At 56.6% G+C, this 24,959-nt stretch overlaps 2 protein-coding genes across 2 annotated transcripts; both read right to left on the bottom strand.

Moving 5' to 3' along the window:
* Window positions 1-1,725: 1,725 nt before the first annotated feature.
* On the bottom strand, window positions 1,726-12,527 carry ESS2 (ess-2 splicing factor homolog). The gene is made up of 10 exons (XM_003280345.3): window positions 12,307-12,527; window positions 10,520-10,688; window positions 10,332-10,427; window positions 7,636-7,805; window positions 7,394-7,511; window positions 6,947-7,080; window positions 6,025-6,127; window positions 5,132-5,241; window positions 2,850-2,965; window positions 1,726-2,265 (listed from the first exon to the last, which is right to left on the bottom strand). Exons 1-10 carry the CDS (start codon window positions 12,508-12,510, stop codon window positions 1,986-1,988), a joined length of 1,500 nt encoding a protein of 499 aa, XP_003280393.2. The 5' UTR covers window positions 12,511-12,527; the 3' UTR covers window positions 1,726-1,985.
* A 4,304-nt stretch (window positions 12,528-16,831) lies between these two features.
* On the bottom strand, window positions 16,832-18,118 carry GSC2 (goosecoid homeobox 2). The gene is made up of 3 exons (XM_030815878.1): window positions 17,860-18,118; window positions 17,495-17,748; window positions 16,832-16,936 (listed from the first exon to the last, which is right to left on the bottom strand). The coding sequence occupies exons 1-3, from the start codon at window positions 18,116-18,118 to the stop codon at window positions 16,832-16,834; spliced, it is 618 nt and encodes a 205-aa protein (XP_030671738.1).
* Window positions 18,119-24,959: the final 6,841 nt, after the last annotated feature.

Raw genomic sequence — 24,959 nt, 5'->3', positions numbered from 1 at the left:
TGTGTACAAGCATCAAGAGTACCCAGTGAGGAGTGTTTTTCTCTGGGACTCAGCCAACCGCCCCACCTGACACACAGTGGTCTCCGGCCTAGGAGTGCAGGACAGGTGCTTAGGTACAGGCAGACCCACGATGTGGCCTGGCCTTATCAGGGACAGGAGGACCTCTGCCAGGATCCACCCGCCAGGCCCACACTGTCTCCTTCTGACCTGGCCTCGTCCCCAGTGCTCTGGGGCTGGCCAGCTCCAGGGGTCCACGACTCCCCCTGGCCTCCTGCAGTTCAGCCCACTCTGACCTACCCCCACTCCCTCACAGTCCCTCACTCAGCATCCTCCTCTTCCTCTATTTCCCGGAGTCATTTGAGATTTCTGTCCTCAGCCCTCAAGTTGCCTGCCCTGTCCTCCAGGGGCAGCCCCAGCTGAGACCTCCCCGTGTGACCTCCCCACCCAGTGGCTCTTCAAGCTGCTCAGCAGCCCTTGGTGATGGCACACTGGCCAGTCTTTTGTGTTTCCTGCTAGGTCACCCATTGCTCCCAAAGCATGCGGCCCACTTGCTGGCCAAGTGCTCCAGGTGGTCAGCACCTAGACATGCTCCTCCCCCCTCCTTCCCCACGTCCTGGGGGCTCCCTTGGGATAACGTGCACCCTTTCCTATGGGATAAAGCACCAAAGGCCCCACGTCCCCCACCCCTTAAGAGTCCCAGCCTGATCTGTCCAGCAACCCTACATCCACCTGCAGGTCCCAGGGCACATCCGGAGCTCAGCCACCCCAGGAACTTGCAGGAACTTACTGTCGAGGAACACAGGTTAGCAGTGGCCCCAGGCAGGTGGCAGAGATCAGGCCCTGCACTGGCCTCCAGAGAACTTCACCACTTAGGGAAGGGGTGAGAGGACCAGAGAAGATCACCTAGCACAGGCTGGGCACACTCAAACAAGAAGGATCCCAGTGTGAGCAGAGGCCAGGTGTGTCCCTGAGCAGCGGGACCCCCACCCTAAGTGCACAATCTGTGACCTCCACTTGAGGCCTGGGAGCCAGACCTTGGTCTTGGGCCCAGGTGGGCCGCTCCACCTCCGCACGAAGCAGGCATAGGACCGGGAGGCCACCAGGCTCCTAAGGGTCAGACACCCACATCCTTGGCCAATGGGCAAGTGTGCCCACAGTGCACAGAGCACCTGCCAAGTCTGCATGGAGCCTGGGGCCCACATTACTGTTATCTGGGAGCTCCTGTTGGTGGAAGTGACAAGGTGAGGCCATGGCCAGCAGCATAAGATGGGCAGTGCCTAGAGCAGAGGGGTGAGCGGGACAGTCCCACCCCGTGAGCTGGAAGCCAGGTGCTGGGAGAAGGTGATGGCTGAGATCACCTGATATGCAGCCCCCACAGTCCTATAACCAGCGCACCTCACAGCAGGCAAGCCCAGAGTGGAGGCTGCAGACCTGGGCCCAGAACCGCAGGTGAACCTAAGGGTACAACTTCCAAGGGCTCCATTTCTCCTTCATATCCCCCAGAGACGCAGAAAGCACTGGAAGATGTGAGCTCAACTCAGAACACAGGTTCCGAGTGCCGCAGAAAGCGATGCCAGAGTCACCCGGTGCTCCCACAGCCACCCTACCTGTAGCTTCCTCACCTGGGGGGCCCCTCGCTTCAAGCCCCGCAGTCCTGAGACGTGATGCAGGCCCCAGGGCAAGGCTAGGGCTTGTGTGGGGAGCAGGATGGAGAGGCAACCCCCAGACTGTACCAGGTGTTCTTTAATGACAGTTCAAGGGGCCAATTAAACAGCAAACAGCTTGGCAAGGCCCTGGGGTGTGGTGTGGGCATGTGCGCCCTGTGCCAGCCTGGCCCCAGCACAGCCCCTTTCTCCAGTGACTCCTGGTATAGTCAACAGCTTCTGGCCCAGGCCTGGGCCCCGAGAAGCCTGGAGTCCTCTGCTGGGTGTACAGCTGCCCTGCAGGCTCCGTGAAGCGTCTATGAGCCCAGCCCAGGCCTGGCTCTAAAAGAAGTCCGAAGCCTTGCGCCGGGCAGGGAGCTGCAGCAGGTTGTCCGTGATGGAGGCCGGGTCCTGCGTGAGAGGGGTGCGTGTGGCAGAGCCAGGCGCCGGTGTGCTTGTTGGGGTCTGCAGCCCACTGGCCGGGGTCTTGAGGTGGGTGGAGCGTGCTGGGGATGGTGTGTAGCTGGCCCGCAGGGCCCGGTCTGTGTACTTGCTGGCCGTCCTGCTCACAAGGCGCTGTAGGGCTGGGGACATGGCTGGGCTCAGGCCTTTGGGGGTGAGGCTGGGGTGGAGGAATGGGCGAGAGAGGCATGGTTAGGTGGGCTGAGAGCTGCCGGCAGCAGGGCCTCCCTCGGCTCCCAGGAAGAGCCTGGGCAGAGACACAGTCACTCTGAGCTGAGGAGGACAGCACTGCCAGCATGGCGGCAAATGCAGGGGATCCCTGAGGTTAAACAGCAGCGCTCAGGCCAAGCCTGAGGTCAAACAGCAGCGCTGCCCTTGGCCGTGGGGGCTGGGGTGGACCCCCAGGCCTCTGAGAGTTGGAGTCCTCATCCCTCTGCAAGGGGAACGATGACCCTCTCCACAGGGCTGATGAAAACTCCCAGCAGGACCACACGCCTGAAGATGCCTCTTAGGGATGGGCCAAAGAGGACGTGGAGGAAAGGGAAGATGGAGGAGGCCTCTCATCCTGTCCATGTGCGGCCACGCTCTGGATAGAGGAGCTGCCACAGTACCCACTGCAGAATCCTGCAGACCTGCCCTGGACTCTGCCACGTGGGCCATGCCTCCACACGGTCAGGGCAGGGGCCGAACAGGAGCAGGCCAGAGCCACCCTCGCACTTCCCCACCAGCCAGGCGGCCCCTCACCTGGCCAGATTCTCCGTCACTCTCCGCAAGGCTTCCTGCTTCTTGGCCCGGTTCTTGGCAGCGGCCTCGTTGGCCATCTTCAGCCCCAGCCGCTCCCTGCGGCCTGGCTCCAGGATCTACAAGGTAGCAGGCGTGTGGGTAGCTGCGCCAGGCCTGCCACACGCCAGGCAGCCCCTCACACAGAAAGCCACTGTGCTGGGTGCCAGCCTCTTTGTTGCCTACAAAACCCCCACAACCCACCATCACCTCCCACTAAAAGCCCCTGGAAAGCCCCAAACCCCGCCTGACCTGCCCAGGGCCCAAAACTCCTCACTTGTCTTCGTGTGCCTCCCAAAGCCATGACCTCTGACAATCTCTCAGGAAAAAGAGGTGTTTTAATGTTTCCCTGATTATCAGAGTGAACATCTCTGTCTTTATCGGCGCTCTGTACTTTGGGCGCTTCCCCGTGTGTCTGTGGCCTATTTTGCTCTCAAGGGGGCTCATTTTCCTTTTCTGCTGCTGTCACTCAGAAGGCCCTTGTCAAGACCTTGTGTCAAGTCAACTGCGCTACGCTGTGTACTTTTTTCAGTCATTTGCATTTGTTTCATTTATAACATTTTCTGCTGTATTTGTTATTTTCATTTGTGATTTCTTCCTTTGCTTTTCTATTTAGAAAGTCCCTCCTAACTTAAGATTAGACTACAGGCTGGGAGTGGTAGCTCACACCTGGAACCTCAGCACTTTGGGAGGCCAAGGTGGGAGGATAACTTGAGCTCAGGCGTTGGAGACCAGCCTGAGCAACATGACGAGACCTCATTTCTACACACACACACACACACACACACACACACACACACACACAAAATTAGCTGGACGTGGTGGTGTGTGCTGTTAGTCCCAGCTACACAGGAGGCTGAGGCTGGAGGGTCACTTGAGCCCAGGAGCTCAATGTTACAATGAGCTATGATTGCACCACTGTTCTCCAGCCTGGGCAACAGAGTGAAACCCTATCTGTTAAAAAAAAAAAAAAAAAAAAAAAAAAAAAGGCGAGGCGCAGTGGCTCACGCCTGTAATCCCAGCACTTTGGGAGGCTGAGGTGGGTGGATCACGAGGTCAGGAGTTCGAAACCAGTCTGGCCAAGGAGTTCGAGACCAGTCTGGCCAACATGGCGAAACCCCATCTCTACTAAAAATAAGCTGAGCGTGGTGGCACACGCCTGTAGTCCCAGTTACTTGGGAGGTTGAGGCAGGAGAATCACTTGAACCCAGGAGGCAGAGGTTAAAGTGAGCCAAGATCGTGCCGCCGCAATCCAGCCTGGGCGACAAAGTGAGACTCCATGTCAAAAAAAAAAAATCAAACTAAATATTTGCCACTATTTTCTTCTGGTTGTTTTATGGTTATTGTTTTTACATGTAACCTTTTCACCTTTCCAGAATGTATGCTGCTACACATCCTAAGGACCCAGCTCCCTTCATTTCTAAATACTCTGCTATTCAGTGCAATTTGAGTTGCCATCTTTATTGGGCCCTAAATTCTGACTTGGATCATGGTTTGTTTCAGAATTTCTCTTTTTACTGTTGGCCTGGAGACTTGGGAAGCAGCGGCGGGCGTACCTCGGAAGCACCTCAGGCCTTGCCTTGCGCTCTCACATTTGACAGCACGGCATCCTCTTCATTATCCCTCTTGCACGTTTGCCTTGGTTATCCTTGTGTCCCAGACAATTTAGAACCAAGGTAACCAGAACCTCTCCCCATGTTTTGTCTGGATGTGGGTTACCTCTACTAAGTATTCTGGGGAAAGGCCCGCAGTGGTATGGGAGGCCTGTTGTATCTGACCCAGCCCACGAGGAGCCTCCCCTGGTCTGTGCCGGGCCTCACACACTCCACCCTGACCAGTCCTACAACACCAGGCTTCAGCCGTGTAATCCAGCGTTCCCCAATCATGTTCTGTAACCAGGGGCCTTCTTTGCAAGCACACAGCCGCGTTCCATGGCCCTCAGGCCTGCAGAGCTCCTGACGTGTCTGTGACCATCCTGCCTGATTCATGAACAGCACCCAGCCTCCAGGATCCAGAGGGCCCAAGCCACTCCCTGCCTTGGTGTCTCAGCCCTTATACCCCCAAATCCCTCTGTGACAGGTCCACCCACCCACACCTGCCTTCGGCACCCTGGCATTCAGAAAAGCCAGCACTCTGCCCGTCAGCAGCTGGGGGCCGATCCCAGTGCTCAGTCCGAGCCACAGGCACTCAGGGCTCCAGAGGTGTCCACCTCGGTCACACACGGTTCCCCCATCACCACAACCCACCTTAAAAGCTGGGCCCGGTGTCCTGTCTACGTAGGGGGTTTCCGACCCTTCAACTCTCAAGGGTGTGTTCTCAACCTCCCCCCAGGTCATCATCGGGGACTCGTTCACACCTGCAGACAAAGAGCCCCAAACCACCTCAGGCCAGAGGACTCCCCACCACCCTCCCCTCCAGTCACAGCCTGTTCACCCAATGTGCATCCCAGTTAATATGAAGGCAGGCAGCTAGCCCTCTCTCCTTCCCCAGGACTCTGGAACCCTGGCACCTCCATCCTCCGAAAGGGAAATGCCAAGCTCCCAGCAGGCCCGAGGCAGGTTCAAGGCCCTACAGCCATGTGCTTAGCCTACGAGCCTCTGGGAGGTCTCCCCCAGCCATGCAGGAGGAGACACTCAGGCCTTCCAGGGCTCCCAAACCTCCTAGAACCCCGGGCAAACCTGTGGTGCCTTCACATGCCCTGGCCTGTGACACAGCACCAGCACCCAAGAGCACAGAGGCCAGAGTGCAGGAGGGGCACCCACGCATGCCATGGGACCACCTGAGTTTCACCTGCCCCGAGGTGCCGGGCCTCCCTCTCTGCAGTGTAGGTAGCTTACACTCATAAGCACTGTACACACACACCCCCCCCCGCTGACATCACAGTAAGGACCAGGACAGGACACGTCATCCCAGTACATCTCGGGCCAGGTCTGCCTGAGAGTCCAGCCCGCCCACGGCCCCAAGCAGCCTGGACACCTGGCCTCTAGGGCCTTGTATAGACAGGAGACCAGGTCCCTGAGTTACACAAGGTGTGGGGCAGGCCAGATGGAGGCCAGGAGTGGCCAGGGCCAACTGAGAAGCCCACCTCCCCCAGGGAGTCCCAGCAGTAGACCCACTTGCCAGTGGGCACTTTTCTCACCAGGGGCAGGAGAAGGAGTGGCAACAAATCCAAATCCACCCACTCGAGGGGACTCCTGGGGGATCAGCTCCTTGCCATCAGGGCCCACCTTGCCCTGTTTGTGCTGGAACAAGCACAGAGGCTGGCATCAGGGGAACCGCAGCCCACGCTCAACAGCTGGCTGGTGGGCAAACACGTGGGAACATGCTGGAAACACTTCCTCTCCTCAGGGCAAGGCTGGGGCTCTGGGGCTGGCAGCCTTCTTGGAGAAAGAGAGGGAGGGCCCCTGCCCCAACCCCCCAAAAGACCTTGAGGGCCTGTCAAAGTGGGCACCCAAGCAAGGGAAGCCCCTCCTCCCATCCAGGGAGGTGCCAGGGCCTCAGCTCGAGCTGCGCCTATCCCAGCAACTCCAGAGGATGCTGACACCAGGCCCCTGCAGGGGGCAATGCTGATGACAGGACTTCTGCTCTAGTCTCTTCCTGACTTCCCCACTTCAACCCTGTGACTGCCACAGTCACCGTCAGAAAGTATCTACTCGTCTTGCTCCCAGACTCAAAAAGCCTTTGCTCTCTGCCAACCCAGGGCCTGTCCCACCCCAGCCACCCCCTGGGGCTGGGCTCCCTCTGCGGCTCTCTGGCTTCCCTGCCCGGTGTGTGGGCATGCAGCTGCCAGCCTGGGCTCACTCCCAGCAGCCCCTTTTCTCTCTTGCCCCTGCCATCAAGGGAGCTGGCACAGATCTGGACCTACAGAACGAGTGTGACCAAGGCAGTGTTCAATGGAAGCCCACTGGGGCCGAGGAAAGACTCAGGATCCTGCCACACAGGGCCCCAGATGGTTCCACTCACTAGCTCTGCCAAGCTCAAAGAGATGGGAGAGATCATGCCTGCCCCCAGGCAGCCCTGCCCAGCCTGGCCCATGCGGCCCTGCTGACCCGCCTGCTCACCTGGGCATTGAGGGCGGCTGCCTGCTGGAGCTGGCACCTGCTCAGGGCTTGGCTGAAGGGGTCCCTAAGGAAGCGCGTGTTCTTATGTACCACCTGCCGGGGCTTCTTAAACAGCTGCTCCTCGTCAGGGACACCTGGCAGACAAAGCAAAGGTAGCAGCAGGTGTTAGAAGGGCAGCAGCCTAAGGAGCATGAGGAGCTTGCTTCTCGGCCAAGTCACTCCCAGATGAACAGAAGCATTGAGCAGAACGTAGGCCCCAGTGCCACTGGAGAGGGCCTCACTCACTGCTGACCTCACACAGACCTGTCCACCCTTAGACAGACCCCCCAGAGGCTCAAACTGCAAGGGGGCACGGCCATACACACCTGGAAGGCTGCTCCAAACACAGCCAGACACACGCAGCTCTACCCAACACCTCCCCATCTGGCTGCCAGGCCTGCCGCTTACCCTCTGGATAGTACATAAGGGAATTCTTGGCCTTGTACTTCCAGGTCTCCACACTGGCCTGGCTGCTCTCGATGGCCTGGTGCTCTGCTGACGGGAGTTCGAGATTATCTTTCTGCCTCTGCAATCACATAGGGAAAAGTGATGGTCAGAGATGCCCCTGGCCATTGTACCCACGGCCCTGGGGCTCCCCCAACCACCAGAGGGTGCCTACGCCTATGTGACACCCCAGACCCCAGAGACACCTTCTCAAACTCCTCCTCAGCCTGGTAGAGCCAAGCGTGGCGTGCCCGGCTCCTCTCCTTGGCCACCTCCATGATCTCCTGGAAGGAGGCATTGTCCTCACTCGTGTAGCGGCTCAGGAAGACATCTAGGCTGGGCAGTGGCTCCTTCTCCTCCTCCTCTCCAGCCTCTCCTGCGTAGGGGTTGCGGGAGGAGGAACACAGCACCCTTTGCAGTCAGGAAAGAGGAGGACACCCAGGCCCAGGAATCACAGCTCCCAACATGCAGGGCTGGAATCCTCTCCCCTGGTCCTGACTTCTGCCCATGAAAGCCCACACTGCCAAGGACTCCCCATGGGGCAGAATCCACCCACCCTGACTGCCCAGAGAGCCCTCAGGTGGTACCCTACAGATGCAGGGCCAGCTCCGCTCATGTGCTGGATGCCGCGGGAATTACGTGGTCTGATTCAGACTGGAGGGAGCAATACAGGTGTTAGAGCAAGAGCTCATGATCACAGGCAGGCTCCTCCCCCACCAAAGTGGTGCCAGGCCTGTGGGTGCTAGGCCTCCAAATCCCCGGGGCTCTCCCTCACTCCCTAGGATTTCCTTACCTTACCCACTCTTCGCTTCCCAGTACCTGTACTACAGGTGGGTGGTCATCACCTAATCATCCTGACCTGAGAGCCAGCCCCAATTCCAGGGATCTCATATGACCTAGTCCTCTGGATGGGGCCTCACAGGTGCTAAGCCACAACTCCAAACACCCTCACACCAACCCCACCGCCATGGAAAGTGGCACTCCCACTGAAGTGGTGCCCTGGTGCTGCGTGTGGTGGTGCAAACTTCAGTGGGGCCACCTGGAGAGCTCTGCCTTCAAGTCTAGCGACAGTCCTGACCACCTGCTACACGTGAGGCTATGCACAAGGCACAGTGGCTACAAGTTCAAGACCCATGGGATGAGAACAGGGGTCAGAGAGATAAGAAGTGAAACCCCATTCATCTCAGAGAGATAAGAAGTGAAACCCTGACCATCTCTGAGATCTGCAGAAGTGACTGCCTTTTTGAGTCTCAGTTTCCTCACCTGTAAACGTGATGATGGTTCCTACCACTTAGGTTCTGAAAAGGATTCCTATATTTACTGGCATGTAGGTGTACAGGTATTGAAAATCTGCAAATTGGCTAGGCATGATGGCTCACACTTGTAATCCTAGCACTTCGGAAGGCCAAGGTGGGAGGATCACTTGAGCTCAGGAGTTTAAGACCAGCCTGGGCAACATAATGAAACCTCATCTCTATAGGAAAAAAAAAAAAAGGGGGGGCGGCCGGGGCGGGGGGGGGAGAAAAAAATCTACAAATTGTCCTGTGACGCACAAGCTACATTTCAACAGAAAATCAAGCTTCAAAGACAACAAGGACTGTGTTAATGGCCAAAAAAGCTGGATTGTAAAGCAAAAAATATCACGTTTGTGCAAACACACAACACATCTGTGCTATTCCAGCACACTGGAGTCTAGAAACTGATAGGAAAGAGCGTCTCATTTGTCTATACACGCACTGACATTCTATTACTGATGAGAAGAGGGCCTGACCATGCAGAAGTCCCATGGCGTGCAGAACACTTGCATCCAACAAGACTCGGAGTGCCCTTTCCTAAACGGACTCCCCCATCAAGTCACGATGTTACCATATAGAGCTGTGTGTCCCAGCAAACATGCTGAAGATGCCAACTCTTTCATCTGTTCCATGTGTATCTGTGCAAGGCCCACAACACCATGTGTGCTGTTCCCAACAGAGCATACAGATGAAAGCAAAACAAAGCTTCTGCTCTTGTGCAAGGGATGCCAATTAGGGAAAGAGACCATAAACAGAAATGCCTTTAAAACGTTATGTCTTGGCCAGGCGTGGTGGCTCACACCTGTAATCCCAGCACTTTGGGGGGCCAAGGCAGGCAGATCACCTGAGGTCAGGAGTTCAAGACCAGCCGGACCAACATGGCAAAACCCCGTCTCCACTAAAAAATACAAAAATTAGCCAGGAGTGGTGGCGGGCGCCTGTAATCCCAGCTATTTGGGAGGCTAAGGCAGGGAGAATTGCTTGAACCTGGGAGGTGGAGGTTGCAGTGAGCTGGGATCACACCATTGCACTCCAGTCTGGGTGACAGGGCGAGACTCCGTGTCAAAAAATAAAAAATAAAATGAAAGAAAATAAAATGTCTTGTGATGAAAAACCAAAGCCAGGCTGGAAGCCACAGAGCACCAGTGGTGTTGTGACTTTAAAATGGCAGGTCAAGAAAGGTTTCTCTGAACAGGTAACACCTATGCAGAGATCTATAGGAAGAAAAGCAGTGAGCCATGCAGTTATCTGGGAAGTGACCAACATGAAGGAAGCAAGTGGAGAGGCCCTGAGGCATCTTCAGGATAGTGACAAAAGGGGCCTTCCAACATCCATGAAGCCCACAAGGCAGGGCTGGAACACAGCAGAAAAGCCAGCGAGAGCTGGTGAGAGTCCCATTTCACAGAAGCGAGCCACGTGTGGGAGATGGACCCAGATGTTCTACCACTTAGACCAATGTCCTTTGACTTCACAGGCTGCTATTTACGCAAGACCCCTCAGGAACAAGATGTGGCCTGCAGCCCCCTGGACCACCCCCTCAGGGCCTCACAGGCTAAGATTCCCAGGCAATCCTGACCATGTGACTTAAAGAGGGCACCGTCACTCACCATCCTCCAGGCCTCGGCTGCGGGGCCTGGGCTTGTTGCCCACGACTCCAGTGCCTGCATGCACGTCAGGGGTTTCAAACGTGGCTGGAGTCACATCTAGGGGAAGAGAGGGGGCTAAGAATTAGAGTGAGCCTGAAGCAACAGTTCAGCAGGCTTTCCCCTCTCCGCCACCCACGGGGTCCTCATACAGGGTGGTGGGGGCTCCCGGGACATCTTGCCCAAGGCAGAGCCAAACTTGATGGCAATCTGGCGCATCCGTTCCAAGTCTCCATTCTCCTCGGCTTCCAGGTACTCCTTCTGTGCCTGGAGCTTCTCCACATCAGGAAAGAAATCCCTTTGGATGACCGTCTGGAGGCCCTGCAAGGAGAGATCAGAATGAAAGTCAGAGGCCGGGCGCGGTGGCTCACGCCTGTAATCCCAACACTTTGGGAGGCCAAGGGAGGTGGATCACGAGGTCAGGAGTTCAAGACCAGCCTGGCCAACATGGTGAAACCCCGTCTCTACTAAAAATACAAAAATTAGCCGGGCGTGGTGGCAGGCGCCTGTAATCCCAGCTACTTGGGAGGCTGAGGCAGAAGAATCGCTTAAACCCGGGAGGCAGAAGTTGCAGTGAGCCAAAATTGCGCCCCTGCACTCCAGCCTGGGCAACAGAGTGAGACCGTCTCAAAAAAAAAAAATAAAAAAAAAATAAAAAAAAAAAGAAAGTTGGAGCTGCAGTCTGGGCGCTTCTGCCTCACAGGTCCACTGCTGTAGATGCTAAGGCACTTGCTGAACCTTCTTCAAATTCTACTTCCCCAGTGACTGGGGCTGGCTTGAGGGAGCTTGAGAGCACTTTCTAGCGAGGTTGAGCATCCCATATGGTAGCCATGCTGCAACCTCTAACATTACTAAACACTCTTCTGATGTCCGTGAAACCCTTCTCTCTCGCCCTTGCTAACTGGTCATTCTCATTCTCCATTGCTGGCTCCCCACAAGCCAGACCAATGTGGGTGTTGTCACTTTCATTCCACACATGACTTTCTATTTCCAATCTAAACCTTTTCCCTGGCGGCATGGTGGCTCACGCCTGTAATGCCAGCACTTTGAGAGGCCAAAGCGGGAGGATCACCTGAGGTCAGGAGTTCGAGACCAGCCTGGCCAACATGGTGAAACCCCGTCACTACTAAAAATACAAAAATTAGCCGGGCGTGGTGGCGGGCACCTGTAGTCCCAGCCACTCGGCAGGCTGAGGCAGGAGATGGCTTGAACCCAGGAGGCAGAGGTTGGTTACAGTGAGCCGAGATCGCGCCACTGCACTCCAGCCTGGACGACGAGCGAGACTCCGTCTCAAAAAATAAAGTAAAAATAAACCTTTTTCCTGAGTAATTTCAGCCAGTCACTACCACCGGTTGAGATTCCCAAGTCTGCACCTCCACCCAGACCTTGCTCCCGAGCTGCATATCTGGGCACCCAACCGTCCGTTAAAGCCATCCAGCTACATATCCCAAAAGGTGTCCCGAATTAAACAGGTCTAAAACCAAACTGACTTCCGCCAATCCCCGTTTCAGCTCCTCCTTCTGTGTGCGTGTGGTGGGGCGATGGAGGTCCACTCACTCGAGATGTTGTCACAACTGCGGTCTCTTTCCAGGAACCCCGGCATTCACACTTGCTGCCACTGCTCTTTAGAAAGCACTCTTTGCCACCATCCTTCCAGTTTGTCAAACTCCTACCCACAATTTAACAGAAAATCTTCTTTCCCTGACCCCCGTCCCATACAAAGAGAGCCGCTCCCTCTTTTCCCTGACAACACTGCTACAGCCTCTTCCACCACAGACGTCTTCCTCTGCCCTGTTTACTTGACTCGTGGGACCGTCCACACCCGGCTCCTCCACTTCCACGAGGAGACGGAGTGTCAAGACCCGAGAGAGGGAACCCGAGGGGAGCTTGAAGCAGAGGAGGGGCCCAGAAGTCGCCGGCGTCCGCACCGAGGTCGTACCTCAATATACTCTTCCTCGTCCAGGACCCGCTGCTTGCTCGTCGCAGCCCCAGCCTCTCCCGCCTCGCGCTTCCTCGGGGGCCTGGACGCGGCGGGAAGCAACAAGGACGAAGCTGATGCGCCCGGCGTCTCCATCGCTATCCCAGGAAAAAGATCGGGCCCCGCAGGCGTGTCACAGGGTGGAGGGGGGCGGGACTGCACCATTTGCGCAGGCGCCTCCAATAGTTGGCCAATGGAAAAGCTGTGGCTCTAGAAAGCCAGCCCGCGCTCCGTACTGACGTCACTATAAATGCTAGACTTTATTGAAGATGTAGTCCTTGCCCTGCCCTGCGCTATTCATGCTTGTCAATGCTGTGAACACGAGGGGGTGCTGTGGAGGTGGCTGGGGGGATGTTATGGGGCGTGTTCTTCACGCGAGAAATTCTGGCTTTGCAGTGCCCAAAGGCCTTAGAATTCTAATTTCCCACAAGTAAGGACTATGTATATTTCGAGATTATTCTACAAAAATACACACCAGGAAATCTACTTATATAGGAGTTTCAAGCTTTATGCAAGAAAAGGGCCTTAAAACAATTTTTCTTTTTTTTTTTGAGATGGAGTTTCGCTCTTGTTGCCCAGGCTAGAGTGCAATGGCACGATCTCGGCTCACCGGAGTTCCCGGGTTCAAGGGATTCCCCTGCCTCAGCCTCCCGAGTAGCTGGGATTACAGGCATGGGCCACCACGCCCGGCTAATTTTACATTTTTAGCAGAGACAGGGTTTCTCCGTGTTGGTTAGGCTGGTCTCTGGATTACAGCCGTGAGCCACGGCGCCCGGCCAAAACAATCTTTTTTTTATGTATATATAGTTATCTAACAAAAGATAAAAGAAAGAACAAGACAGTAGTTCAATTAAGAAATGTCTAAAGATTATTCTGTAATCCCAGCACTTTGAGAGGCCAAGACGGGCGGATCACCTGAGGTCAGGAGTTCTAGACCAGCTTGGCCAACAAGATGAAACCCCATCTCTACTAAAAACACACAAAAAATTAGCTGGGCATGGTGGTGGACGCCTGTAATCCCAGCTACTCGGGAGGCTGAGGCTGGAGAATTGCTTGAACCCAGGAGGCAGAGGTTGCAGTGAGCTGAGATTGCGCCATTGCACTCCAGCCTGGGTAACAAGAGTGAAACTCTGTCAAAAAAAAAAAAAAAAAAATTATTGGGCCCCCAAATGTCAGAGTGGGCTTCCCAGAAGAGGAATAATTCTCATTCAAGGCCAGGCATGGTGGCTCACACCTGTAACCTCAGCACTTTGGGAGGCTCAGGCAGGTGGATCACTTGAAGTCAGGAGTTTGGGACCAGCCTGGCCAATATGGTGAAACCCCAACTCTACCAAAAAAAAAAAAAAAAAAAATTAGCTGGGCATGGTGGTAGGTGCCTGTAGTCCCAGCTACTCAGGAGGCTGAGGCAGGAGAATCACTCGAACTCAGGAGGTGGAAACTGCAGTGAGTAGAGATTGTGCCACTGCACTACAGCCTGGGTGACAGAGTGAAACTCTGTCAAAAAAAAAAAAAAAAAATTAACATTCAAGTGGACCAGAAAATTGCCTCAGCATTTTTAAGGAATTTCTTCCCAAACGGAAGATGTGAATTATGTTGGACAAGTAAATTCTGCCCTGGAACAATTTAATACAATTTTGCTTTTGCAACATACAGGGATACCTTCATTCACTGAAGTGCAGCGTGCTGCTGCTGCCCTTGTAGAAGTGACAGTGCAATGGGGAAGACAGAGACACTTGTTAGATCATCACACAAACAGGTGTAAAATTGCAGCTGTGTCCATCCAAGAAAAGAGTTTGTACTTGGGGAATCTTGACCTAGTTTGGGAGGTCAGAGACGTTTCCCCAGGCAGAAAGTGATTGCAGATTCAAAAGACGAACAAACCGGCAATGGTCAGGTGGAAAGAGCATGTGCAAAGGCCTAGTGGTGGGAGGGGGCAAGGCAAGTTCTAAAGAAGCCCTTTGGAAATGCAGAGTGCAGTGAGGTCTGAGATGATGCCAGAGAGGCAGGGCCAGGCTGCACAGGGCCTTGCGGGGTATGGTGAGGTGGTTTGTCTTTATTCTGAATTGAAGGGGCAGGCCAGGCACAGTGGCTCATGCCTATAATCCCAGCACTTTGGAAGGCCTAGGCCGGTGGATCGTTTGAGGTCAGAAGTTTGAGACCAGCATGGCCAGCGTGGCAAGACCTCATCTCTACAAAAAACTTTTCAGGTTAGCCAGGTGCGGTGGTGCCCACCTGTGGTCCTAGCTACTCAGAAGGCTGATGGGGGAGGATCACTTGAGCCCAGGAGCTGGAGATTATAGTTAGCCATGATTGCACCACTGCACTCCAGCTTGGGTGATGGAGCGAGACCTTGTCTCAGACCAAACAACCGACAAACAAAAAAGCAGAGCCATTGTGGTGCAGGTGGACAAGACTGGAGACAGTTGCAGGGGTCAAGGTGAGAGGTGACGGTGGCTTACATCAGACTGGTGCAGTCAGAGCTGGAGAGATTCTGGGATTTATTGATTTATTGATAAACAGTAAAATTGACTTCCTGTCAGCCTGGGTATAGTGGATGATCAGGAGAGAGAGGGGTCCGGGGACCAGTTTCGGGTGGGCGGCTAGCTCTCTGGCTCATGTGCCTGGTTTGCACAGAAGAGCTCACTGTGGACAAGGTGACCTTAAGGAGTCTGTGGGCTTCAAGGGGACAGCTGGAGATAAATACCTGGCTCAGGGGAAGTGCCTGGCTTGAGATATAAATGTGGCAGAAAGATGGGAATTGGAATCTGACAGTAAAAGATAAACGGGGAAGAGGGTGAAGATGAGAAGCGAGAGCCTGGATGTGAGCCTGAAGGATGCCTATGTTAACAGCCTGCTGTGGGGGGTCAGCCTGCCAAGGAGCAGCTAGAGCTCAAGGAGCAAATTCAGGAGAGCAATACAGCCACTGAGCCCTGGAAGGTGGCACTCCACAAGCTCTGATCGGGGCTCCCGACACAATGACAGATAGCCATTCAACCAAGGAACTCAAGGGGCCTGGAGCCCACGAGATGCAAGTGTCCCCATCTGCAAGGGAGCTGACCAGGACATGGGCATGTCCACAGGTAGTCTGTTCAGTCCCCAACGGCAAGACCAGGGTTCAGGGAGAAGGGTTTTGTGACAACCAGCAGTGTGCATGCTAGGGGTGGAGGTGGGGATGCTAGGGACACCCAGCAGTGTCAGGGCAGTTCTGACTGGGGACACCATGCTTGCTTGGTGTTATCCAAGCTGGCCAGTCTTGGGGTGTCTGGGGAGCTGCAGCCCTGGCTTCTGCAGTCCTGCTTTTAGAGATGGACTTCATCTCTTGCAGGTAGAATGGCCCCATTCCCTGCAGGGCCTGTAAAGAGACAGAATGAGGTGCTCAAGCCAGCTGAGGGGGATGTGAGATGCTTTGGACCCACTGTAGGGCCTTCTTGGGGAATCTAAGGCTTCTTTCCACTGTGCCTTTTGCCATGGGCCAGGATAAAGAAGGGGAGGGCAGGCATCTTCCCAGGCAGCAGGGGCGGGGTCTCCCCAATCCAACCTCCTCTTGCCCTACCCTAGGATGGCACAGATTGCTGTGAGGGAGGCTGACCCCACAGCATGAAAACCCCAGGAGGAAGCAGGGGACCCCCACCCATGGGCAGGTTCACAGTAGCCTAGAGGCCAGGGCTGGATCCCAGGGGTCCAAGGCCACCATCTGTGGAGCAGCCCCTCTGCTGGAGAGCACCCTGGTGCAGAGGCTGAGGCCTCGCTGAGCTGTGCTCCTCTCAAAGACAGCTGTACCCTTCCTTCCCTCGCTGGGAAGGAAGGAGAAGGGACAGCTCCTTGTTGGGTGTGGGAGTGGAGCCAAGGTGGACTTGAGACTCTGGGCGGCTTCTGTGGTATCTGAAGTTGCTTGTTTCTCAGTATCAGGGCGAGGCTCGAAGGTGAAGGGACTGGGGAGGGGCTCCTGGAAGCGCTCCTGCAACCTTCTTATTCTACAGGTCCAGATACCAAGACCCAGCCCAGGGCCTGGGAAGCCTGCAACCCCAGGACTGCACAGACACGAACCCCATCCCCCCTCCAGCTGGGGGAGGACGGGCCAAGTCAAGTTGGGTCAATGTCCACATTGAGAAGAGGGAGGCCAGCATGTCCCAGGGTGCGGAGAGACGCTCCACTGCGAGGATTCTGGGTCCCATGTTGATACGGAGTGGTTCCCCTCCTGGGGTGGAGTTAGTGTCTCTTGGGGGGTGAGGGGGTGAGGAAGCTTCTGTATGCCCCAGCCCACCCCCAAGGGACTCGCCACTCCCACTGCCGTGGAACACCAAGCACCGGGGGCCCGTCCCCAGCGCCACGGCAGCACGAGCTGCAGGAGGCAAGGGCTGTGGAGACGGGCGGAGGCGGCGGGTGTACTCTCCCAGCTCCTTTTTGGGTAGACCTGTCTTCTCTCAGCGCTAACTCCAAAGATCCCAAAAAGGGTGGCCGAGCCCAGGGGCAGCTCCTAGAGTCATCAGCAGCTCCCCTTGGGGGACTTCTTGACGCCGGGCAGGAGCCTCGTGGAAGCCGACGCGCGCTTCTGGTGTCGCCATTTGGCCCGGCGGTTCTTGAACCAGACCTGGGGATGGGGGGAATGCTCAGCCCTAGCCCCAGGTCCCGCGTCCCACCGGCTCCCGAGGGTCCCACAGGGACCGAGAGGGGAGCTTCGCGACAGGGGTGTGGGCGGACGGCGCTGTAGAGCCGATACCCGGCCGCGGCTGCGCGCCCCCTGCCCTTATTCGCTGCGGACAGACTCGGTGGGTCTGGACGCGAGATGGGAACCCCCTTCGTACCCGCCCCAGCCTCCAGCTGGCGGCGACCAGGACGCCCCTTCTTGGGTTCCAGGCTCTTCTGAATTTCCCAAATTCTGGATGTGAACGCGCGCCTCTTTCGTCATCAGGGGAAAGTGTAAAACAAAAAAGTAGCCCTCCCGTCCCTTTCCCGCGGCACCTCCCTGCTCTCACCCGCTCCTCATACCCCTGGACGCCCAGCGCCGTCCAGGGACCTCCTCCCTCCGGCGCGCCAGGGCGGGGCTTGGGTCGAGGCGGTCTTTGCAAAGGGCGCCCGCCCGCCGGGACCCCAGTCCAGTGTAGCCGCGGCCCGCGCGCTCTGGGAAGAGGCTGGGCGGGGCACCCACCTCCACGCGCTCCTCGCGAAGGCGGATGCTGCCGGCCAGGCGCTCGCGCGTGCTCACGTCAGGATACTGGTTCTGCACGAAAAGCGCCTCAAGCGCCTGCAGCTGCTCCTCGCTGAAGATGGTGCGGTGGCGCCGCGTGCGCCGCTGCGAACCCGGGCCGACCGCGCCCGGGAGCGCCCCGGAACCTCCGGCTGGCGCACCCAGAGACAAGGGCACCGCCGGTCCCAGCCTCAGCGGCCACGCCAGACGAGCGCCTGCGGAGCGAGGGCGCGGTGAGGCGCGGGGCTGGGGCCAAGTTCGGCACCCACCGCGCCGCGCCCCGGGCTCCCCAGCCGGGCCCCGCGCCCCGCTCCGCGCCCACTCACCCAGCCCGGCGGCCGCCTCTGGGGGCCCGCAGGGCGCCGCGTGGGGGCCGCAGCAGCAGCAGCAGGCGCAGGGCGCAGCCTCGGGAGCCCCGGGCTCCTCTGGCTCCGCGGGGCTCTGGCGACCGGCAGGCTGCGGTGGGCAGGCGGCCCGGGACGGGGGACTCCGCTCGGGCAGGCTGGAGAGGATGTGCTCGATGGAGAAGGGGCAGGGCCGCCGGGAAACCCGGCGGCTCGCCGCGCCCGCCGCCGCTGCCGCCATGCCCGGCCCGGCCGGGCGGCCGCCGCCGCGGGAATATATACGTCGAGGGAGGAGCGCGCAGTAATCCCCGGGCCGGGCGCCCGGTCCACGCGGGTTAATCCCGCAGCGCCGGCCGCGAAGGCGCTAATCCTCGACTGCGGCGGCCCTGCCTCGGCGCGCGGGGGCCAGGGGCCATGCGGGGAGGGCGCCCTGTGTCCCCCAACCCGCCCCGCGTCCTCCTGTCCCACCGGGGCCCGCCGCTCAAGCGGGCAGGGCGACCGGCGGGGAAGGGGCGGAGGGCCGCCTCCCCGCCGCCCGCGGGGCCTGTTAGCCACTCGGAGGGCGCCCCGACCCTGGCAGCCCCCCAGAGCGCGGCGGTGCCTCCTGGCCCAACCTCTGGTGGCTCCCCCTCGTTCGGCCAGGCCTGATTCCTCGTCCCCTCCGGGGCCCTACTGTGGCGGCTCAGCACGCCTGGAGAAGCCCAGCCTAGCCGCCCACGCAAAGCTCCTGGACCGCAGCCTCCATGGGGCCCAACACCACCGGCACCCCCACGATCCCGCCGTGCTCGGGTCCCGAACCTGCCCGCCACCTCGGAACCAGGGTCTCATGGCCCTGGAGGGCGTGAGAGCGCGGCAGGAAGCCTGGGCTGCCGGGTGCCCCCAGTTCTCCGTCTCCTCACCTGTGTCAAAGAGACCTCCCCGCCGCTTCGGAGGCCCCTCCTCGGTGCTTCGGAGCCGCCCGTCCTCCAGCTTTCCCACTGGTCCCAGAATCCCCGCAAAAACATCCAACACTGCACCCCGCCCTTCCCCGCACTGTCACTGCCCCCCAGAAGCTGTGGGCTCCCCCTCCTCGCTCTCCGCCCAGGCCAGTCCTACTCTGGCCACACCGTCCTCGGTCCCTTCTGCCACAGCGCAGGTGACCCGTACTTGGCTACATTGTTTCACCCTCAGTGAAGCGGCTCCTGGCAGCGGGACCGTCACTTCAGCTTAAGACCCTCTCCTCTTGACCTTCGAAAATACAGTATGGAACTCATAGCACAGAGAAACAGACGGCCTGGCTCATACTCCGTTGTCACTTTCTGGCCGTGTGACCTCCACAGGCATCTTCAGCCTCTGGGCTGGCTTTCCCAGTCTGCAAACTGTAGTGACTAGGTGTGAGACGGTTAGAACCTGGCCGCCTCCCCAGGGCAATGCTCATTCCTGCGCTCCTCCCGCTGCCAGCCCCTCTGCAAGACTCTTTGCCATCCCCACTCTGCTATCAGTGAAAGTGCTGTGGACATCACTGTGACCGAATCTGCTGATTTAATTTCTGTCACAAGAGCTCCCACATAGGGTTCCCAGGGGTTGTTAGTCTGGAGGCTCAGTGATGGAGCTGCCACCTCCATGAGTGGCTCTGTCAACCCCTCCTCCACCCGCCTCTTGGTGGTAGAATGGCTGCCACAGCCCCACACTTTTCATCTCCTCCCACGGCCCTTTGGATGGCCACGGATCCCTCCTCCCTCAGCAGACCTTCCTCACAGAACTGCATCTGGACCATCCTCCAAAATCAGAGTTCTACTATGATGGGGGAGGCAGGGTCATTGGTCAGGAGAGCCACCCCAACATTTGCTGAGCCCTCTTCCTCCTAGCCCTGGCCATTCCTTCATCCTTTCCCATTCTCACCCTCGATACCTATTCCAGCCTTGGAGCTCCAGACACCGTCTTCGTGACAGTGACTCACAAGTGCACCTCCAGCCTGGCCTCTCTCTGCTCCAGGCTCTTGTTTCCGTAGCCTACTCCACATCTCCATCTGCACCACCAACAGAGGTCTCCCAGTCACCGTGCCAGAAAGGAACTCAAGGTCTTCTCAAAATCCCTTTCTTGCCCTATGTTCTCCACTTTTACAAATGGGCCACTGCCCACCTGTCCACCTCCAGTGCTCATTCTCTTCCACCTATCTGCCTCTGCGTGTGCCCTGCCTCTTCACCAGTCCACCTTGGTAAATGGCCCACTGTTGCACTTTTTCAGAAAGTTTATTTTCTATTTTGCATTATTTTTTGAGAGAGTCTTGCTCTGTCACCCAGGCTGGAGTGCAGTGGTGTGATCACGGCTCACTGCAGCCGTGGCATCCTGAGCTCAAGTGATCCTCCTGCCTCAGCCTCCCAAGTACCTGGGACTACAGGTGCATCACCATGCTCAGCTAATGTTTCTGGTTTTGGGGGGTTTTGCCATGTTGCTTAGGCTGGTCTCAAACTGTCGAGCTCAAGCAATCTGCCTGCCTCAGCCTCCCAAAGTGTTGGGATTACAGGCATGAGCCACTGTGCCTGCCTGGTCTGCCCCCCTCCCTTTTTTTTTGAGACGGAGTCTTGCTCTGTCGTCCAGGCTGGAGTGTAGTGGTGCGATCTCAGCTCACTGCAAGCTCCACCTCCCAGGTTCACGCCATTCTCCTGCCTCAGCCTCCCGAGTAGCTGGGACTACAGGCGCCTGCCAACACACCCGGCTAATTTTTATTTTTTTTGTATTTTTATTAGAGACGGGGTTTCACCATGTTACCTGAATGGTCTCGATCTCCTGACCTCGTGATCTGCCCGCCTCAGCCTCCCAAAGTGCTGGGATTACGTGCCCGGCCTTTTGTTTGTTTGTTTGTTTTTTTACTTTTGAGACAGGGTCTTGCTCTTTCACCCAGGCTGGAGTGCAGTGGGTGACCATAGCTCACTGCAGCCTCAAACACCTGGGCTCAAGAGGTTCTCCCACCTCAGCCTCCTGAGTAGCTGGGAGCACAGGCACACGCCACCACGCCTGGCTGATTTAAAAAAAATTATAGATAGGGTCTCACTATGTTGCCCAGGCTGATCTAGAACTCCTGACCTCAAGCAATCCACCTGTCTCAGCCTCCCAAAGCTCTGAGGTTACAGGTGTGAGCCACCGTGCCTGGCCACTGTGGCGCCTCTGAAACATGCTGGCAGGTTCTCTGACACTGTATCCTTTGGGAGTTTGAATGGGTTTCTTCCTGAACATGGGCTGGCCTTCATGACTTGCTTGTAATCCATAGAATGCAGCAGAACTGACATCGTGTGGTTTCTGAGGCCAAGTCACACACAGAGTCACACATAGAGTCACACATAGAGTCACACAGATCAGATCGCGACCCAATTCCTTCTCTCTCTCTCACACATCTTGGGATGTTTGATCTTCGCACCCAGCCACCATGCTGTGAGGGGCACAGGCAGCCTCGGGAGAGGATAGGAGTGTTCCCGCCAGCAGCACCAGCTGAAGGACCCACCCACCCCCTGCACAGGTCACCTACAAGTGAGTGAGGAAGCCTTCCAGATGGCTCTGGCCCCGGCCACCATTGGACTCTGCAACCACAGGAGACACCAAAACTGAGAATCCCCTCCCTGAGCCCAGTCAAGCTCCATGACTATGAAAGATAATAAAATAGATGATGCTGGGTGTTTTTACTACACCAAGTTTGATGTGGTTTGTTATATAGCTACAGATAAGCAGAACGGGATCTGGTACTGGAAGTGGGGTGCTGCTGATACAAAACCTAAATCATGTGACATTGGCTTTGGGACGGGGCAGTGTCCGGGAGCTGGGAGGATCTTGCAGAGGCTGACAGTGGGGACTTAGAGGAAAGTGAAGAAATTGTTACTGGAAGATGGAGGAAAGAAGACCATTGTTATGCAGCGGCAGGAAGTTTAGTAACATTGTCACCTGTAGCTGAATAGGAAATAGAAGCTAGACAGTATTCCCAAGAATAAAATGATCTCAGGGGTTACCCAGAGAGAAGGTTCAAGGCGCTGCTTGGCTTCTTCTAGCTACCAATAATAAAAAGAGAGAAGATATGATTCAAAAAGCAAGATTTAGGGCCGGGCATAGAGGCTTACTCCTCTTATCCCAATGCTTTGGGAAGCTGAGGTGGAGAATCACTTGAGGCCAGGAGTTCAAGACCAGCCTGGGCAACATAGAAAGACCCTCATCTCTATAAAAAAAGTTTTTTCTTTGAGATGGAGTCTTGCTCTGTTGCCCAGGCTGGAGTGCAATGGTGTAATCTCTGCTCACTGCAACCTCCGCCTCCTGGGTTCAAGCAATTTTCATGCCTCAGCCTCCCGAGTAGCTGGGACTACAGGCGTGTGCCAACATGCCCAACTAATTTTTTTGTATTTTTAGTAGAGATGGGGTTTCTCCATGTTGGCCAGGCTGGTATTGAACTCCTGACCTCAGGTGATCCACCCGCCTCAGCCTCCCAAAGTGCTGGGATTACAGGCGTGAGCCACCTCTACTGACTACAAAAAATATTGTAATAATTAGTTTTGGTGGTGGCCCCGGCTTGTGGTCCCAGCTACTTGGGAGGCTGAGGCAAGGGGATTGCTTCAGCCTGGAGGTTGAGGCTCCAGTAAGGCATGATCGTACCACTGCACTCCAGCCTGAGCAATACAGAAAGACCTTGTCTCTAACTAAAACAAAACAAAACAAAACAAAATACCAGAACATAAAGGGTTGCTTCACAGACACTTTCCAACAGACCAGAGGGTCCAGCTGTGGGGCTGCAAGGGTGTGGAGTTCCTGACAAATTCAAGGAAGGGGCCTCCAGGTTCAAGGGAGGGGCATAAAGAGACTCTGCCTCTGTGTGGAGGGATGGAGAGGAGCTGGAGCTGGGAAACCGCCCACCCGCCCACTTCCTAATCCCACACCCACCCACCTCTCTTAGTATCACTCCCTGGAATTGCAGCCCAAGACAGGGATTTGGGCACCAGGGCTTCCTGAGGTGGCAGGGGAGGGCAGGGGATACAGAAGCTGCAGAAGCTCCACTGTAGCCCACAGAAGGTCGAGGTGCACAGTCTCCCTGCTCCAAGGCGGCTTCCACTTGGCCAATGCTCCAGAGAAGGGGCCTGCTGTGAGTGACCTTCTAAGGTCAGCTGCAGGTGGAGGGCTCCAGGTGAGGCCAACGGTGGTTCCTATAGCCCTGCAGAGCTCTGCTCCCCTGGCTTCTTGGGCTAAGTCCATTCCATTCAGATGCAGGGAACAGGAAGTCTGATTGGTCACAGCTGCTGGGCAGGTGTACAGGAGGAAGGTTGCGGGGGCCAGCAGTCGCCCCTGCTGCATGAGTTGGTCCTGAGGTTGTAACTGAGGATCATCCCCTCCCCATTCCTCCCCTTTTCGGGGCTCCCTCTCCTGGGGCTGGAAGCACTTCTGAAGGTCTGGGTGGCTCACCTGGCGGGCTAATCCAGGTCCTCCTCCTCGAGGGGTCTGATCCCCTGGGTGCCAGCCTGTGGCAGGCTGCAGTGCTCTAGTGGCTCATTGACAGGGAAGGCTGGGCATCGGAGCATCACAGGACATCCAGGGGATGCTTGGAAGATGGAACATTCCTCCCAGTCCCCAGTATGAGCTGGGGTGGGTACCTGGGCCAGCCTGGGGACTCCTTTGCTTGCTGGCACAAGGAGGCTAGAGTGACTGGGCAACTGTCATAATTTATGTTTCACGCAACCCTTACCATGACCCTGGTGATGGCGCTCCCTGCCTCCCACCCCAACAGACCCAGAACCTAAAGCTGTGAGGTTGGGAACACAACCACCCCAGGGGGATTACCAGGAGTCCTGGGGGGCGAAGCACACCCAGGTCTCAGACCAGTGCATTCACCCATGGAAGCAGCACGCATCACCCCGGAGCTTCAGGTGCCTCTCTTAATGTCCTCATCTCCTAACATCCTTCCTCCCCCTCCTCTCCTCTCCCCCTCCCCTCCCATCCCCTCCCCCTCCCCTCCCATCCCCTCCCCCTCCCCCTTCCCTTCCCCCTTCTCTCCATCTCCCCTCCCCCTCCACCCCCTCCCCCTCTCCTTCTTCTTCTCCTCCTCCTCTTCCTCTTCCTCTTCCTTTTCTTCTTCTTCCTCTTCCTCTTCCTCTTCCTCTTCTTCTTCTTCTTCTTCTTCTCCTTCTCCTTCCGCTTCTCCTTCTTTTCTTTTCTTCTCTTTTTTTTTCCAAGACAGAGTCTCACTCTATCGCCCAGGCTGGAGTGCAGCAGCGTGATCTTGGCTCACTGCAGCCTGCCTCTGCCTTCCAGGTTCAAGCGATTCTTGTGCCTCAGCCACCTGAGTAGCTGGATTCCAGGCATGCACCGACATACCCAGCTAATTTTTTGTACTTTTAATAGAGATGGGGTTTCACCATGTTGCCCAGCCTGGTCTCGAACTCCCGACCTCAGGTGATCTGCCCATCTCAGCCTCCCAAAGTGCTGGGATTACAGGAGTGAGCTACTGCACCAGGCCCTCATCTCTTAACTTCTAATCTTGCTCTGTCTAGTTCCCTGAACCAACCAGCTCAACTATTTGCTACTGCTAGTGGGTCTTGCAGCTTCTGTCTTTGCAGAGTGGATGGTACAGTGCTCACAGAAACTCTGCCGTTTGGGAGTCTTTGCCCTCATGCTCCACTGCCGTTCAGGGCTGCCTGAGTGAGCTGTGGGGCAGATGTCATAAGTGAGGCCACATGGGATGGCAGTCACCCGCTTTCACAGCTTACGTGTGTCCTCTCGACTTGCTGAGAGCTGATCCTCGTAATGCCACTTCTGTTGTGTGATGGTACCTTGAGATCTGGTGGCTTGGCCAAGCACAGTGGCTCATGCCTGTAATCCCAGCACTTTGGGAGGCTGAGGCAGGAGGATTGCCTGAGCTCAGGAGTTGGAGACCAGCCCGGGCAACATAGCAAGACCTTGTCTCTACAATAAATAAAAAATTAGCTGGGTGTGGTGGCATGCACCTGGGGTCCCAGCTACTCAGAAGGCTAAAGCAAGAGGATCGCCTGAACCCAGGAGTTCGAGGCTGCAGTGAGCCGAGATCACACCATTGCACTTCAGCCTGAGCAACAGAACAAGACCCTGTCTCAAAA

Source organism: Nomascus leucogenys, chromosome 7b (assembly GCF_006542625.1).
Source record: "Nomascus leucogenys isolate Asia chromosome 7b, Asia_NLE_v1, whole genome shotgun sequence".
Taxonomy (NCBI): Eukaryota; Metazoa; Chordata; class Mammalia; order Primates; family Hylobatidae; genus Nomascus; species Nomascus leucogenys.
Note: the sequence above shows the minus strand (reverse complement) of the source record. Positions and strands in the feature narration are given on the sequence as shown.

What these genes read in the sequence shown, in the direction of transcription:
- ESS2 (XM_003280345.3), bottom strand. Translation starts at nt 12,510, where the DNA reads ATGGTGCAGTCCCGCCCCCCTCCACCCTGTGACACGCCTGCGGGGCCC. An exon ending in CTGAGGAGGAGTTTGAGAAG is followed by an intron (nt 7,512 to 7,635) that starts GTGTCTCTGGGG and finishes ATGTGATTGCAG; the next exon opens with AGGCAGAAAGATAATCTCGA. An exon ending in CCTTATGTACTATCCAGAGG is followed by an intron (nt 7,081 to 7,393) that starts GTAAGCGGCAGG and finishes TTTGTCTGCCAG; the next exon opens with GTGTCCCTGACGAGGAGCAG.
- GSC2 (XM_030815878.1), bottom strand. Translation starts at nt 18,118, where the DNA reads ATGGCGGCAGCGGCGGCGGGCGCGGCGAGCCGCCGGGTTTCCCGGCGG. An exon ending in AGAGGCGGCCGCCGGGCTGG is followed by an intron (nt 17,749 to 17,859) that starts GTGAGTGGGCGC and finishes CTCGCTCCGCAG; the next exon opens with GCGCTCGTCTGGCGTGGCCG. An exon ending in TTCGCGAGGAGCGCGTGGAG is followed by an intron (nt 16,937 to 17,494) that starts GTGGGTGCCCCG and finishes CCCCATCCCCAG; the next exon opens with GTCTGGTTCAAGAACCGCCG.